This window comes from Lithobates pipiens, unplaced genomic scaffold, assembly GCF_037356315.1.
Source record: "Lithobates pipiens isolate NorthernLeopardFrog02 unplaced genomic scaffold, aLitPip1_a1.2 Scaffold_22, whole genome shotgun sequence".
Lineage (NCBI taxonomy): Eukaryota > Metazoa > Chordata > Amphibia > Anura > Ranidae > Lithobates > Lithobates pipiens.
This window is the reverse complement of record NW_027507784.1, coordinates 197,834,386-197,851,053: the sequence shown is the minus strand read 5'-3', so window position 1 is coordinate 197,851,053 and position 16,668 is coordinate 197,834,386. Positions and strand designations below refer to the sequence as shown.

Below are 16,668 nucleotides of genomic sequence, written 5' to 3'. Positions count from 1 at the left end.
GCTAGGGCTCATATGATCAAAGAGAAGGGTATGCGTGTAGGCTATCTGATGACGTTGTGGGGATTGTTGGGAGCATAGTTTTTCGAAGGGTGTTTGTTCACGGGAGCAATTTTGGTCTTTGTTTAATGATTGGAGGAAGTGGGATATTTGAATGTATGGCCATTGGGGGAGATAGGGCTTCTCCAATTTTGCTGCAATGTCTGATGCGGCTTGAATTTTACCCATGGTGAAAAAGTTACACGCACGGGCTTGTGCTGGTGTCCAGTCTGGGGCTAAAAAGTGTGTGGACATTCCTGGTGGAAAGTCTGGGTTTAATTTGACCGTCGTTAATGGGCTAGGGATAGATGATATACTTGTTCGCTTGCATATACGTTGGAAGTATTGTAGTGTTGGGCCAATAAGTGGGTGTTGTTTTATGGCCAGTGGGATTCGTAGCGGGTTAATCCAAGGAATGGAGGCTAGGGGGGTAGATGAGAAGGATGCTTCTAGGGAGACCCAATCTTTAGAGATAGAATGTAAGTTCCAATCGACAATTCGGGACAGGTGTACCGCATAGCAGTAATTGGAGATGTCAGGTAGGCCAATTCCTCCTAGATATTTGGGGCGTGTGAGAGAGTGGAAGCTAATCCTGGGTTTTCGGCCGTTCCAAAGAAATTTGGAGCATACAGTTTTATATGTCGTAAAGAAGGCTGATGGGATATGAATAGGCACAGCTTGCATAATATAAAGGAGTCTCGGCAGGGCGTTCATCTTAAGGATGGCCGCTCTGCCGAACCAAGAAAATAGCGGTTTGCTCCATCTCTGAAGATCTAAGAATAGCTTATTTAAAAGGGGTAGATGGTTCTTCGAATACAGATCTGATAGTTTGGGGGGGATTTGGATACCGAGGTATGTTATGTAGTCAGATCTCCAGTGAAATGGAAAATTATTTTTGCATTGCTTTAACGTGTCCGGAGCAAGGGAAATGTTGAGAGCATAAGACTTCGAGAAATTAATTTTAAGGTTGGATAATGATTGGAAGGATTGGAATTCGGCTAGGAGATTCGGTAGAGTGGTTGTGGGTTCAGACAGAAAAAGCAGAATGTCATCCGCGAAAGCGGAGTATTTAAATTCTTTATGCTGTGTTTGGATTCCTCTGATGTTTTGGTTATTTTTCAATTGTTCAAGAAAGGGTTCTAGCGTTAAGATAAAGAGGATAGGGGATAGCGGGCACCCTTGTCTCGTGCCATTGCGAATGGTAAAGGCGTTTGACAGAGTGTTATTTACTTTCACCCTAGCTGTAGAGTTAGAGTATAGTGCGAGAATGAAGTTTAGCATACTAGGGCCAAGGCCTAGTGTTCGTAGCACTGCTTCCATGTACTCCCATGACACTTTGTCAAACGCCTTTTCTGCATCTAGGGATAAGAAGAACCCCTTCTGGCCTGACTGGGTTATTAGATGGTGTAAATTGAGAGCCTTGATTGTGTTGTCCCTAGCTTCGCGCCCAGGGACAAAGCCTACTTGGTCCGTGGAGATGAGGTCTGGAATCAGTGGTAACAATCTATTTGCCAAGATTTTGGAGAAAATTTTTATGTCCACGTTCAATAATGAAATTGGTCTGTAACTGCCAGTATTGGTGGGGTACTCATCTGGTTTCGGTATTACGGCGATGTGGGCTTCTAGTAGCCCCACGGGGAGTGTTCTAGAAGTGGCGGTCGAATTGAAGGCTTTAAGGAAGGGGTTTTGTAGTGTGTCCATGAAAGTTTTGTAATAAACTGCGGTTAGGCCGTCCGGGTCTGGGCTTTTTGCTGGCTTGAGCTGTTTCCATCGTGTTTTTTACCTCCCCCGAGTCAAAGCGGTCACTGTCCACGAAACTAGTCGAATTGTTTTTGTGATGAATTGTCCCACTGTGATCCCCCCCCTTCCGGGGTTAATTATTTTGGTTACATATATGAATTATGTTTTTATTTGTAACTGACCATTAATCTTGTATTAATAAAATCTCTCTATATACAGTGCCTTGCAAAAGTATTCGGCCCCCTTGAACTTTTCAACCTTTTGCCACATTTCAGGCTTCAAACATAAAGATATAACATTTTTATTTTTTGTGAAGAATCACCAACAAGTGGGACACAATTGTGAAGTGTAATGAAATCTATTGGATATTTTAAACTTTTTTTAGCAAATAAATAACTGAAAAGTGGTGCGCGCAAAATTATTCGGCCCCTTTACTTTCAGTGCCGCAAACTCACTCCAGAAGTTCAGCGAGGATCTCTGAATGATCCAATGTTGTCCTAAATGACTGATGGTGATAAATAGAATCCACCTGTGTGTAATCAAGTCTCTGTATAAATACACCTGCTCTGTGATAGTCTCAGGGTTCTGTTGAAAGCGCAGAGAGCATCATGAAGACCAAGGAACACACCAGGCAGGTCCGTAATACTGTTGTGGAGAAGTTTAAAGGCGGATTTGGATACAAAAAGATTTCCCAAGCTTTAAACATCCCAAGGAGCACTGTGCAAGCGATCATTTTGAAATGGAAGGAGTATCAGACCACTGCAAATCTACCAAGACCTGGCTGTTCCTCTAAACTTTCAGCTCAGACAAGGAGAAGACTGATCAGAGATGCAGCCAAGAGGCCCATGATCACTCTGGATGAATTGCAGAGAACTACAGCTGAGGTGGGAGAGTCTGTCCATAGGACAACAATCAGTCGTACACTGCACAAATCTGGCCTTTATGGAAGAGTAGCAAGAAGAAAGCCATTTCTCAAAGATATCCATAAAAAGTCTCGTCTAAAGTTTGCCACAAGCCACCTGGGAGACACACCAAACATGTGGAAGAAGGTGCTCTGGTCAGATGAAACCAAAATCGAACTTTTTGCCCACAATGCAAAACTATATGTTTGGCGTGAAAGCAACACAGCTCATCACCCTCAACACACCATCCCCACTGTCAAACATGGTGGTGGCAGCATCATGGTTTGGGCCTGCTTTTCTTCAGCAGGGACAGGGAAGATGGTTAAAATTGAGGGGAAGATGGATGCAGCCAAATACAGGACCATTCTGGATGAAAACCTGTTGGAGTCTGCAAAAGACCTGAAACTGGGACGGAGATTTATCTTCCAACAAGACAATGATCCCAAACATACAGCAAAATCTACAAAGGAATGGTTCACAAATAAACGTATCCAGGTGTTAGAATGGCCAAGTCAAAGTCCAGACCTGAATCCAATCGAGAATCTGTGGAAAGAGCTGAAAACTGCTGTTCACAAACGCTCTCCATCCAACCTCACTGAGCTTGAGCTGTTTTGCAAGGAAGAATGGGCAAGAATTTTAGTCTCTCGATGTGCAAAACTGATAGAGACATACCCCAAGCGACTTGCAGCTGTAATCGCAGCAAAAGGTGGCTCTACAAAGTATTAACGCAAGGGGGCCGAATAATTTTGCACGCCCCACTTTTCATTTTTTTTATTAGTTAAAAAAGTTTAAAAAATCCAATAGATTTCGTTCCACTTCACAATTGTGTCCCACTTGTTGGCGATTCTTCACAAAAAATAAAAATTTTATATCTTTATGTCTGAAGCCTGAAATGTGGCAAAAGTTTGAAAAGTTCAAGGGGGCCGAATACTTTCGCAAGACACTATCTTTCACAATTGTATTCCTGTCACATATGTATACTTTATTGTCTTACTGTACAGAGATAGTCCAATTGCCCTCATGACCTTTGTGGTAGCCTGGTTGGGGACTTTTAAGTTGTATTGTAAGGCACCCTTATTTACCATTCATTGGAACAAGGTAGTTTTGGAAGCCTCAGCCCTCATGTATAAGGACATATTACTTCCATCCTTTTTTCCATTGCTTGCCTTGCACGCACATGACATGAGGGCCATCAGGGTCTATATGTTGGCCTTAAACTCTTTTGCAAAGACTAATTCTTTGTCATCACAGATGGTTTCCGTTAGGGGTCTACAACATCCAGAGTGATTATTACCAATTGATTATTCAGGTAATTTTTCAGGCTTAATCACTGAAGGGATGGAATCCTCTGTTCCCCGTCATTGCTCATTCTACTAGGACAGCAGGAGGTTTCCTAAACCTTCTGTCCACACTAAAGTGGTTGTTACACCCAAAAAAAAAAAAAAAATCTTGCTCCTGTGCCTTTAACCACTTCCATAGAGCATTTCTTTGTAAGAAAAACAAAAAAAAAACAACAAAAAAAAAAAAACACTTTCATGAATAATAATAAAAAATAAATAAAACAGTAATGTTAGCCTAATTTTTTTGTATAATGTGACAGATGTTATGCAGAGTAAACAGATACATGTCACACTTTAAAATTGCACATACTCGTGGAATGGCGCCTACTTCAGTACTTAAAAATCTCCATAGGAGACACTTTACTTTTTTTTTTTACAGGTTACCAGTTTAGAGTTACAGAGGGGGTCTTGGGCTAGAACTATTGCTCTTGCTCTAACGTTTGCAGTGATACCTCTCATGATTTGAACGTCATCTACATATGCTGATGCAACCTACGTATGCGTTCACTTTTGTGTGCTAGCATGCAGGGACAGTGGTGCTTTACTTTTCATACTTTCCCTTTAAAAAAAAAAAAATCACCACTTTTATTCCTATTACAAGGAATGTAAACATCCCTTGTAATAGGAATAGTGCCTGACAGGTCCTCTTTATGGAAAGGCCATAAGACCCCACATTTCTCCACCAGGCTGGAAAGCCTAAGATAAAAAATAAATAAAATTAATGATCTCGGGCTTTCCAGCCGAGTCTACGGCAATGTTTACTTCTGCCAGGGATCATCAGGCCCTTGGTTTTCTCTATGACTAACTTTCGCCGCATTCCTCCTCCGGCCCGCCAATCTCGAACAGGCGAGCTGGTAGAGCCACCGGAGGGCAGCCACCATCTGTAAGAATGACCAAGTGGCTGAACAGCTGCTATGATTGTTCTTATGGTGAAGGGAAAAAAAAAAAAAAAAAAGCACAGGACGTCATATGACGTTCTGCGGTATGGAAGTGGCTAAGGCACAAGCAATAGCATAGTGCTTTTGCCTAGTCATTTGCCCCTTTGTATCTCCTACAGTATCTGGTTGACTCTGCCTGGTCTTGACTTCCCCTCTGTGAGCTGACTACATTTATCATGGCTGCTGAGACAAGAGAATGTGGTCAGAATACATGCCTCAGTCATCTAGCTTCTCTCCTGTACATCTGTGTCTCTGCAGCTCCCCCCTCCTCCCTCCCTCTCAGCTCTGTAGTGTGAACATGATCTCATGGCCCCTCCCCTATGCTCTCCTCACAACCCCTCCCCTCTCCTCCAGGATTCATTCACTGACTATACAGTTTACCTAAAACATAAGGGGAGTCTTGGACCCTCCCACTTGGCTCTTTTAGATGGAGATACAGAGCAGAGAGAGGTGACCACGAATGAGTAAAAAAAAAAAAAAAAAGAAGGTATTTAGGGATTGGAAAAAAAAAAAAACCACGCTGCACTGCTTAATGAACAAACACGTGGAGGCTAGATCAATTTTAGCCATTTCAGTTTACAACCACTTTAAATAGGTTTTTAATGTGTGGACATGGCTTTCTTAAAGTGGTTGTAAACCCTTACAAACCACTTTGACCTACAGGTAAGCCTAGATTAAGGCTTACCTGTAGGTCCAAGAAATATCTCCTAAACCTATATGGTTTAGGAGATATTTGCCCGAAAACAGGCACCGCTGTCTACGGCGCATGTGCCGTAGACAGCGGCGCGCAGGCGCACTGAACGCGGCATTCTCAAAGACGGAGCTGCCGCGCGTGTCAGCTCCCGTGCGCATGCGCAGGAGTGATGTCATCGCGGCTTCGCCGAATGATAGCGGCGGAGCTGCGAGATCCCACCAAGAAGATGGATGCAGCGGACTACAGGGGACAGCGGCGACTTCGCTGGCTCCTGTGTCAGGTAAGTGACACATAATGGACTACTATGCGATGCATAGTAGTCCATTATGCTTTGCCTTTGCAGAGAATGAAAGAGGAAGTAAACTAATCAGGGTTTACTTCCTCTTTAATGAATGTCATATTTGGACATAAGGTTATGGAGGCCCCATAATGTCTTGTTTACACTATTATTCCTAAGGGTTACCATGACATATTTGCTTTTTAGTTATGCCCATTCCTCTTTTTAGGACTCTTTTTGGTTGTCTCCATTCATAGAAGGATTCAGAGTCCAATATTCCCCCCAAAAAACACTGGGTGAAAATATTTTTTGTACTGTGTAAAATCTTATTTTGTTTTGATTAGTTCATTCATTAGTTCACTCCTCTCATGTGGGTATCTTTATTTAATTTGATGGCTTGTTGTCATAGTTGAGCAGTTATTTTTGAAGGGTTCCCTTCCGTTCCTATATTTTGCTCAGAGCTTGCTACTCCGTAACTTGTACTGTATATACAGGATATAGCCATTAGGTGGGGCAGTGCCTTCTGTACTTTATGTAGTGTCCCAACCTCCTAGATGCGGGCGCTAACTCACTCTTAGAAGAATTTAAGTCCTGCCTCAAATTAAACTACTAGAGAAAAGGATTTTATGGTTAGTATATAAAAAAAATATATATATAAATTATAAATATATATATTCTTAAGTCAAGAGTGACAGTAAGCATACTGTATATTAACAAACCTGATTTGTTTTTAAATTTACTTTCTCAATGGCATTTCAGTTCTAGCAAGCAAAATCATAAAGACCTGCTATTCATTTTATCAAGAACACACACTAGCATCACACTAAGGCCGCGTACACACGCGCGGACTGTTCGCCCAACCTTGTTCGGCAAACAGTTTGTCAAACAGTCCGCTCAAAATTTGCATGAGCGGACTTGCCCACACACGAGCGGACTGTTTCAACGAACTGTTTGCCAAACAGTTCGCTCAACTTTTGAAATGAACGGACTCGCCCACGTAAGGCGGAGCCAAGTCCGCCCATTTCGAGCGCGTGTACAGGTAGGCGGGGCCCGCGAAGGAGACGTCGCGGGCTCCGCCGCCTGGAATGGACTTAAAGGGGAACCCCAACGCCGAAAAAAATCGGCGTGGGGGTTCCCCCAAAGTCCACACCAGACCCTTGTCCGAGCACGCTACCCGGCCGGCCAGGAAAGGGGGGCGAGCGAGCGCGCTCCCCCTCCTGAGCCGTACCAGGCCGCGTGCCCTCAACATGGGGGGGTGCCTTGGGGAAGGGGGGGCCGCGCGGCCCCCCCACCCCAAAGCACCTTGTCCCCATGTTGATGAGGACAAGGGCCTCTGCCCGACAACCCTGGCCGTTGGTTGTCGGGGTCTGCGGGCGGGGGGCTTATCGGAATCCGGGAGCCCCCTTTAAGAAGGGGGCCCCCGGATACCGGCCCCCCACCCTATGTGAATGAGTATGGGGTACAATGTACCCCTACCTATTCACCTGTGAAATAAAGTACAAAAAAAAACACAACACATGGAAAAAGTATTTTATTGCACAGCTCCGGGGGGTCTTCCGTCTTCGGGGGTCTTCTCGCCAGACTCCTCCGCTATGTGTGTGTAGCTCTTTTCGGCTTTCTTCCTCCCCGCTTTCTTCCTCCCCGCCGCCGGCCTCTTCTCCCGACTTCGGGGGTCTTGTCCCCCTCTTCGGTTCTTCTGCCGGGCCACCGCGCCTTCTTGTAGCTCTTTTACAGGCGGTGGCCCGGTCTTCTGTCGCCGCTGTCGTCGCCGCCGCCGCCGCCTTCCGTTCTTGTTCTTCTTCTTCTTCTTCTCCTGGAGATGTTGACTCGACGAGCTCTCCGGCCGGAATGCCAGGGACACGCTCTGCTGCCACTTATATAGTGACAATGGGGCGGTGTCACATGGTATATGTCACATGGGTTGGTCACATGGGTTGATGTCACATGGGGACTATGACATCGTAAGGGGGCGGGGTCACCATGTGACCAACCCATGTGACATATACCATGTGACACCGCCCCATTGTCACTATATAAGTGGCAGCGGAGCGTGTCCCTGGCATTCCGGCCGGAGAGCTCGTCGAGTCAACATCTCCAGGAGAAGAAGAAGAAGAAGAACAAGAACGGAAGGCGGCGGCGGCGGCGACAGAAGAACGGAAGGCAGCGGCGACAGAAGACCGGGCCACCGCCTGTAAAAGAGCTACAAGAAGGCGCGGTGGCCCGGCAGAAGAACCGAAGAGGGGGACAAGACCCCCGAAGTCGGGAGAAGAGGCCGGCGGCGGGGAGGAAGAAAGCCGGACTCCTCCGCTAGCATAAGAGCTACACACACATAGCGGAGGAGTCCGGCGAGAAGACCCCCCGGAGCTGTGCAATAAAATACTTTTTCCATGTGTTGTGTTTTTTTTTGTACTTTATTTCACAGGTGAATGGGTAGGGGTACATTGTACCCCATACTCATTCACATAGGGTGGGGGGCCGGTATCCGGGGGCCCCCTTCTTAAAGGGGGCTCCCGGATTCCGATAAGCCCCCCGCCCGCAGACCCCGACAACCAACGGCCAGGGTTGTCGGGCAGAGGCCCTTGTCCTCATCAACATGGGGACAAGGTGCTTTGGGGTGGGGGGGCCGCGCGGCCCCCCCTTCCCCAAGGCACCCCCCCATGTTGAGGGCACGCGGCCTGGTACGGCTCAGGAGGGGGATCGCGCTCGCTCGCCCCCCTTTCCTGGCCGGCCGGGTAGCGTGCTCGGACAAGGGTCTGGTGTGGACTTTGGGGGAACCCCCACGCCGATTTTTTTCGGCGTTGGGGTTCCCCTTTAAGCCCATTCCAGGCGGCGGAGCCCGCGACGTCTCCTTCGCGGGCCCCGCCTACCTGTACACGCGCTCGAAATGGGCGGACTTTCCGAGCGGGAACAGTCCGCTCATTTCGAAAGTACAGCGGACAGGCCCACACATGGGCGGACTGTTCGCTCAAACACAGTTTCAGCGGACAGTTTTTCGGAATTTCCGAAAGACTTTGTCCGTCCAACTGTCCGCTGAAACTGTCCGCTGAAAGCCCACACACGAGCGGACTGTCCGCCCAAACACTGTTCAGCGGACAGGGTTGGGCGAACAGTCCGCCCGTGTGTACGCGGCCTAAGGTTCCTTCAAGCATAGCTATATTCACCTCTACTCCAAGCACCTTCTTCTGCAGGTCTTCTGGGTTTCAACCTTTGGTAATTTTGATTGGCTGGGCTGGGATGACATCACTCCAGCCCCTGCACAGGAGTTTTTTCATCTCTCCAAATGCTGAAACTGAACATGAGGCTGGACATGCACAGCTCAGTGTACATTGCAATCAAACAGATAAGAATACTTTAATGCAGAATGGACATAGTATGCATCTCCTCTGCAGTAAAAATCCTTCCTGTTTACAAACATTTGAATGGGTTATGGTTTGTGAGCGGTACTGCCTACTGAACGCAACAGCAAGGATAATTTTTGCTGTACCACAATACAAAGCATCATAGCCATGGCATACAGCCGTGGCATAATTTTAAAATAATTACATTTTGTTGCTTTGCAGCCTGAAATGAAGATAGACACAGTTTTTGTTTTATCCAGTTATATTTAATAGTGCAACTTATAACAACCAAGTGAATGATAGAACACCAAAATATCTGAAAAAATAAAACATTTCAAAAACAGAAATCACCAAGTTAGAAAAGGGAACACCCCCATATACCAGTATTTTTGGACCACCATTTGCTTTAATTATGGCCTTTAGTCTGTTGGGATATGTCTCTACTAACTTTGCACATCTAGACTTTGCAATATTTGCGCACTCTTCTTTGCAGAACTGCTCAAGTTCAATGAAATTTGATGGTGACCATTTGCAGGGCTGGCCGAAGACATTGTGCTGCATGGGTCCATAATGAAAGGCTGCCCCCCCCCCCAAAGAAAAATAGGATTTTTGTACTCACCGTAAAATCCTTTTCTCTGAAGTTAATTGACAGACACAGCTCCTTTAAAGCTTGACCTTAGGGTTATATCACCACCTTCAGCCGAGGGCTAGGCAGAACATGTAAAGCATGTAAAAACAGCAAAACTGCACAGCACCGCCCATGGGGTGGTCCCACTGGCTATAACCCCCTCACTCTGCTTCCTGCAGCTGTTTGTCAAAAAGCAGTACAAACATAAATAGGAGGGGTGGGTGCTGTGTCTCTCAATGAACTTCAGAGAAAAGGATTTTACGGCGAGTACAAAAATCCTATTTTCTCTTTCGTTTATTGACGGACACAGCTCCTTTAAATCTTGACCTTAGGGACGTGCCCGAGCAGTGTCAAAAAATGAGGGGTGGAAACAGCAATAAATAACTTCACCCACAACAAAGAGGAAATTGAGACCCACAACAAAGAAGAGTTGCCAACTTAAACGGCCGCCTGCAAAACCTGCGGCCAACTTCTGCATTCGAAGAGGTGTTCACAACAACCTTGTAACTTAAATGAAAGTGTGAATTGCAACCTTACACAGCCGCCTGCAAAACTTTGCAGCCAAAGCAAGCATCTGAAGATGCACTCATATCAACTTTGTAAAATTTAGTGAAAGAGTGAACGGACGACCGAGTCGCTGCCTTACAAACCTGGGAGACAGACGCTAGATGTAGGAAAACCCAGGAGGTTCCAATCGCCCTGGTGGAATGTGCCGTGACAGGAAAGGGGGGCACCTGCCCCTTTAAGGCTTAAGCCTGAACCACAATTTGTCTCATCCACCGAGAGATGGTGGTCGAGGAGACCGCCAGACCCTTTTTCGGACCAGCCACCGATACAAACAGAGTCTGACCTCCGGAAAGTAGCCGAAGCAAGTGGAGACATAGTTACCCCTCCAGTCAGGACTCCTGGACACATTCCACCACAGACCCATCACCCGAGCAGTATGGTATGGCTGTCGGCCACGGCATACTGTGACACGGACAGCAGTAGCCTGGTCATGTGTGTGCCCCGGAGCATATAGCTCACTGGCCGCCCCTGGACCAGAAAGGGGCATGTCGTGGCGACCCAGCGCCTAGCTAGGGTCTGCTCACATTCGATGGCCAGGCTGGGGAGACTACAAGGATCTAGAATATCCAGCCCGTCACCCAGCCCGGCTGTTGATTGTAGATCACAGGATCAAAATTGCAGAAAAAAAAAAAATGAAAAAATTCCCCTCAGGGAGCCACGTCCTTCTCCTACACTAGGCAGGAAAAAAACTGAGCTGCAGGAAGCAGAGTGAGGGGTTATAGCCAGTGGGACTGCCCCCTGGGCGGTGCTGTGCAGTTTTGCTGTTTTTACATGTTCTGCCTAGTCCTCTCCTGAAGGTGGCAATATAACTCTAAGGTCAAGATTTAAAGGAGCTGTGTACATCAATTGAGCGAAAGAGAAAATCATATGACATACCATTATGTCAAATTCAAAGAGACGGGCTAGGGTAGTATAGGGACAGGCTAGGGTAGTATATATACAGGCTAGGGCAGTATAAGGGCAGGCCGAGGGGCCCGGGGGCCATTTGTCATTATGACACACAAAACTGCTGAAAAAATAAAATAAAAAATATTGGTCATCAATTAGCTGGGTAAATAGAAGAGAAAGAGGTGGACGTGGTTCAATTTGCTGCCCCTTTCAAAGTGCTACCTGGGTCCAATGGATCCACTGGGACCCATGGTAGGGCCCGCCCTGACCGTTTGTAGACTGCAGTCTTCAAGTCATTCCACAGATTTTAAATGTAATTTAAAGTATTACTAAACCCAGGACCCTGCATTCACTATATCTGGTCTCCCACAGTACACAGAACATGGGAATGCAATTATTTTAGTAAATATGAACAGCTAAAATAGGATTTTTATAGCAGCTTACCTGTAAAATAATTTTCTTTTGAAGTACATCATGGGACACAGAGCCATAGTAATTACTATGTGGGTTATAGTCCACCTTCAGGTGCTGGACACTGGAACACCCTAAACAGGAAGTTGCCTCCCTATATAACCCATCTCCTACCGGGATTATCTCAGTTTTGTAGCAAAACAATACACGTGTATACTAGAAAGAGGGGTGGGACCACTGTGTCCCGTGATGTACTTAAAAAAGAAAAGGTTTTTATAGGTAAGCCTGTTATAAAAATTCTATTTTCTTTAATCATACATCACGAGACACAGTAGCTACATCGAAAAGCAGAGCTACATGCTGAAAATGAAGATTTTCAAACTTGAAAAGTAGATATTACTAGTGAGCGAGGAAAGAGGCATATGGAGGTATGCATCTTTGATGTCGATTGACGCCATAAATTCTCTTCCTTGTAGGAAGGAGATAACCGATTTGGATTGACGCCATACGAAAAAAAAAGTGGTTATATTCAGGAACTGAATTTAGATTTTTGAGATCCAGAATGTCCATTCGGATTTGGCACCGTGAAAAAAAAAAGAAGGAGGTTTGAATCAAACCCCAACCTCTATTCTTACATGGGGACCCCCATCATCACTTTTTTCTTTTCCTCTGAATCCTTAGAAACATTTGATCTGCGAAAACGGGGAGACTGGAACTCTTGGAACTCCAGTTTGTAGCCTAGAGCTATTGCCAGATCCTTGAGAACTGCAGAAGTATTCCCCCTATTTGATTGAATCTGACATTGGAAGCCACCCTGGCTGCCTGGAGGCTGATGCCTCTGGCACAGGAGAAAGAGCTTTAAAAGGAAAATACACTCCTTTTTTTAAATTGCAAAAGGGGTTCTTTCCACTAGAATTTCTTTGGAAGTATTATCAAAAACATCCCCAAATAGCTGTTTCACCGCAAAAAGGAAGACTAGCCAGGAGCTTCTTACCAGGCGCTTAGTGAAGGGCACAAGGCCTGAAGGATAGAATCTATCATAGCAACTATTGAAGGTGCCTCCTGGGCCTGCTGAGCAGGATAACCTTGAACACCTGTTTAAACTGGTCTCTCAATGATTAAGCAATTACTGTCAGCGCAGGCTGAGAGACTCAAGCCATAGAAAAAAAAACGTTCCCCCCCCCCCCCCCCCAATAGGAATTCCACCTTTTTATCCACTTGATCCCTAAGCCTTTGAGCATTGTCTGCCGGACAAGTCAAACTTAATCACAGAGGATATAGCAGCGTTAATTGCTGGTATACCCTACTTAGTGAATTTCCTCCACCACAGGATAAAGTGTGAAAACGTTTCAGGAGGGAAAAAATGCTTATCTGGGTGATCCTCTCAGATACAAAAAAGCTTTTCCAGCAATGAATGGATAGGAAAAGGCCTGCACAGCTTGAGGAGGATTTAGTGAACCCAAACACTCAGTTAAGGGTACATAAATATGGAGTGATCATTCAGCAAGAAATTGCAGCATCAATCTTAAGATAGGACCAGCTGATTCTCCCGCATTCGACACTTTAGAAGAAGAGTTATCAGCCTCAACATGGTCCTCTGAGGGAATTCATCTTCGTCTGTCCCCAGTTCCTCAGTTTGAGGGTCCTGGGTAATGGAGAACCTGTCACATTTTGACCCACACTGAGATGTGATTAACGTCGCTAAACTTTTTTTTTTTTCTTTTTTTTTTTTAAATATCACAAAATAAACAGGGGCTGCAGTGTTAAAAACAGTTGCAGACATTTCATGGCCCTGATGCTCACTCTGACCAGCCGTCCCCTCTCAGGGGAGGATGCCATTTGTAGAGAGGAGTAGGCTTTCCAGAGCTTGAGGGAGACCCTTTTAGCTCTTTTTGGGGGCGTTTCAACCCCCCTTCGGTCCATAGCCAAATGCACAAAGCAGAGGTACTACCAGAAGAAATTGCATCCACTGCTTCAGCAATAGTCCAGCCACAGCCACTGCTATTAAAGCGGAGGTCCACAATAAAGTGGACCTTCCGCTCATTGGAATCCTCCCCCCCTCCGGCGCCACAATTGGCACCTTTCAGGGGGGAGGGGGGTGCAGGTACCTGTACAGTACAGGTATCTGCACCCACTTCCGGGATAGCTCTCTGCGGAAAGGGGCGTAGATTACGCCCCTTTCCGAAAGTCCCCCGCTGCCTGCTGGGAAACACACGGATCCCAGAGGCAGCGGGTCCATCCTTATTGCGCAGCGCAACTCGCGCATGCGCAGTAGGGAACCGGGAAATTAAGCCGAAAGGCTCCACTTCCTGATTCCCATACCCAAGATGGCGGCGGCAGCACCCGAGAGACGATCGAGAGATCGGCTTCGGGTGGCGACATTGCGGGCACGCTGGACAGGTAAGTGTCACTATTTTAAAAGTCAGCAGCTGCAGTATTTGTAGCTGCTGGCTTTTAAAAAAAAAAAAAAAAAAAACGCGGACTGTATCTGCCTGTATCAGCAAAACCTCTAAAAAAAAATATTGATATGTTTCGGCGGCCGAAATTTCGGTGCATCCCTACTGACTAGGCAAGGACATTCACCCTTTTCTCCTTCAACCACCATGCAGTCATTTTGTGTGCTTTGGGTCATTGTCATGTTGGAAGGTAAATAGGGTTGCCGCCTCATCCCTTTAAACCAAAACACATATTCATTACACAGGTTCTGAGGTTAATTTAATGCAGATAAGGCACTAAGCAAGTTTAATTAACACCTTAATCAGGCACAGAACCTGTGTAATTAATATGTGTTTGGTTTTAAAGGGATAACTCTAAAGGTAAAACTTCATCCCATTGACATCTTTCTAGCAGAGGGAAGCAGATTTCCCTCAAAAATATGGTATTTTGCCCTATTTTTCTTATATCCTGACAACTGTCACGTGGTCCAGCAAAATAGTGACATAAGGGAGGGGGTGATACTTTTTCTAAAGCAATGATTCGGTTTTTACATTTTTTTATGACATGTCCGTGTTATAAGCTGCACTAGTAAATACAGCTGGGTAAAACAAAAAAAAATATGTCTGTCTTCATTTCAGGCTGCAAAGCAACAAAATGTGATTATTTTAAAAGGTTGGGTGATTTTTTTTTTGACCCGCTGTATGTACACACACCCCCTCCACTGCCTTTGCAGCTTAAGGGAGAGCAGTGTGAGGAGGTAAAACAGCAGCTCAAATGCTTGTCTTTACTGTGTCCCCAACTGCAACCGTAAAGAAGACCTAAGGTAATCAGTTTGGGGTAAAATATCACCAAAAGATAACAGGACATAAAAATGAATGGAATAGCATTACCTGTTGTTCATGTTCATCACTCTGATCAGAATGCCCATCTTCATCAGTTTCAAAATCTTCTGAGTAATTCACATTTGGAACAATATGAACAGCTGATCCACTTTCGGATTTAATGTTTATGGAGCTCTACAAATATTACAAAATAGTTATTTGTAACAATATTCTCAACAAAGAACATAAATGACAGTTTTAGAGGACCTTAGCTTTAACAAACAAACCCTGATTTTTTTTTTTTTTTTTTTAGATAAGTACACAAAGCACAGACAAAGTAGATACTTGACCTTTGATGATGCAGAGGGATAAATGTTGGTGTACTGAAGAAAGGAAAGCACACAATGCACCTAAAGTCCCATGGAGACACCCCAAAGTCTCAAACCATCAGCCTTCCACATGTTATAATAAATCTGGCAGGCAGTACATTTTTGAGTTTTACAGCGATTGTAAACTCTTTTTTTCATTTTGTTTTAAATAACATGCAGGTTCATACTGTTCATAATGCTCTGTGCAATGGAATGGCTTCAAACATCCTCTTTATGGGTTATGGCACTGGCACTCTTGGCTCCTCCTCTTCTTGATGTGCCACCACAGGAAGTTGCTTCCTATCTGGGCACACCTGTGGGCTTCATCCCACAGTGATCTTTAAACAAGCAATAACAGCGTTTAAAAAAATAAATAAAAAAAAATCCTGATTATCACTCCCATTTCCATTCAAAATTTTTGAGAACATACAAAATGTTGAGAACCTTTAAATCCAGAATGGAAGAAATGTCACCATTGGGATTAGGAACTGAAAACAGGTTTTAGTAAAAAAATTGAAATAATAATTATGAACAATAATTTCCTGATCCAAAATCATTGAACGGCTGAAAAAAAAAAAAAAAAAGGTCCAGCTAAGACATAAAAAGATATGAAGCAGGAAAAAAAAAAAAAAAAGACTTACCTTAACCCCCCCTCTCTGTTCAGCGATGTCCACGTGTCTCTCGGCCGACCCAGACTCTCCCTCCTGATTGGCTGCAGCACCATTGGCTCGGGTGCCCCCATAGCCAGCTGCTGCCTGTGGGGGCACTCAACAGGAGGTCAGGAGGCCAGGAGTAGCGAAGGCTGACCCAAGAAGAGGAGGATCCAGGCTCCCCTGTGCAAAATCACGGCACATAGGAGGCAAGTATAACATGTTTGTTATTTAAAAAAAAAAGACTTTACCATCGCTTTAAGTAAGGGCTTCCCCTTGGCCCAAAGGGCCTAGGCCTGTGACTGGAGTGACAGGAGTTTGTCCAGAAGCAAGAAGATTCTGGACATGGTGTTGTCCAACATCAGGCCCTGGTGCTTCAATATTTGAGATGGGTCCAATGACGACTTCATCAGATTGAGGATCCAACCTCCACCTCTGCAGAGATGGCACTGTCTGCTGAATGTTAGTCAGAGACAGAGAGAAAGTTCTTCAAGAGATTATCAAAGTACTCTAAAACATGAATCCCTGAGCAGAGCCGATAACCCACTACAAAATGCGGACAGCATTGAAATGGAAACTTTAAGTGTCTTGGATGTCTACTCAGGCCAGAATATCATCCAGAAGGAGCGATAAA

The 16,668-nt window shown here is 45.3% G+C and overlaps 1 protein-coding gene across 3 annotated transcripts in view; it reads right to left on the bottom strand.

Annotated features, from left to right (window-relative positions):
- The window catches only part of KATNIP (katanin interacting protein), a 189,438-nt gene that overhangs the window by 127,176 nt on the left and 45,594 nt on the right, over window positions 1-16,668 (bottom strand). For 2 of the 3 annotated variants that reach the window (XM_077448812.1, XM_077448813.1), the window contains exon 6: window positions 15,086-15,211. In XM_077448812.1, coding sequence (XP_077304938.1) covers window positions 15,086-15,211 — 126 coding nt within the window. Of the gene's footprint in view, window positions 1-15,085; window positions 15,212-16,668 lie in introns of those variants that run through there. The other variant, XM_077448814.1, reaches the window with a different exon arrangement.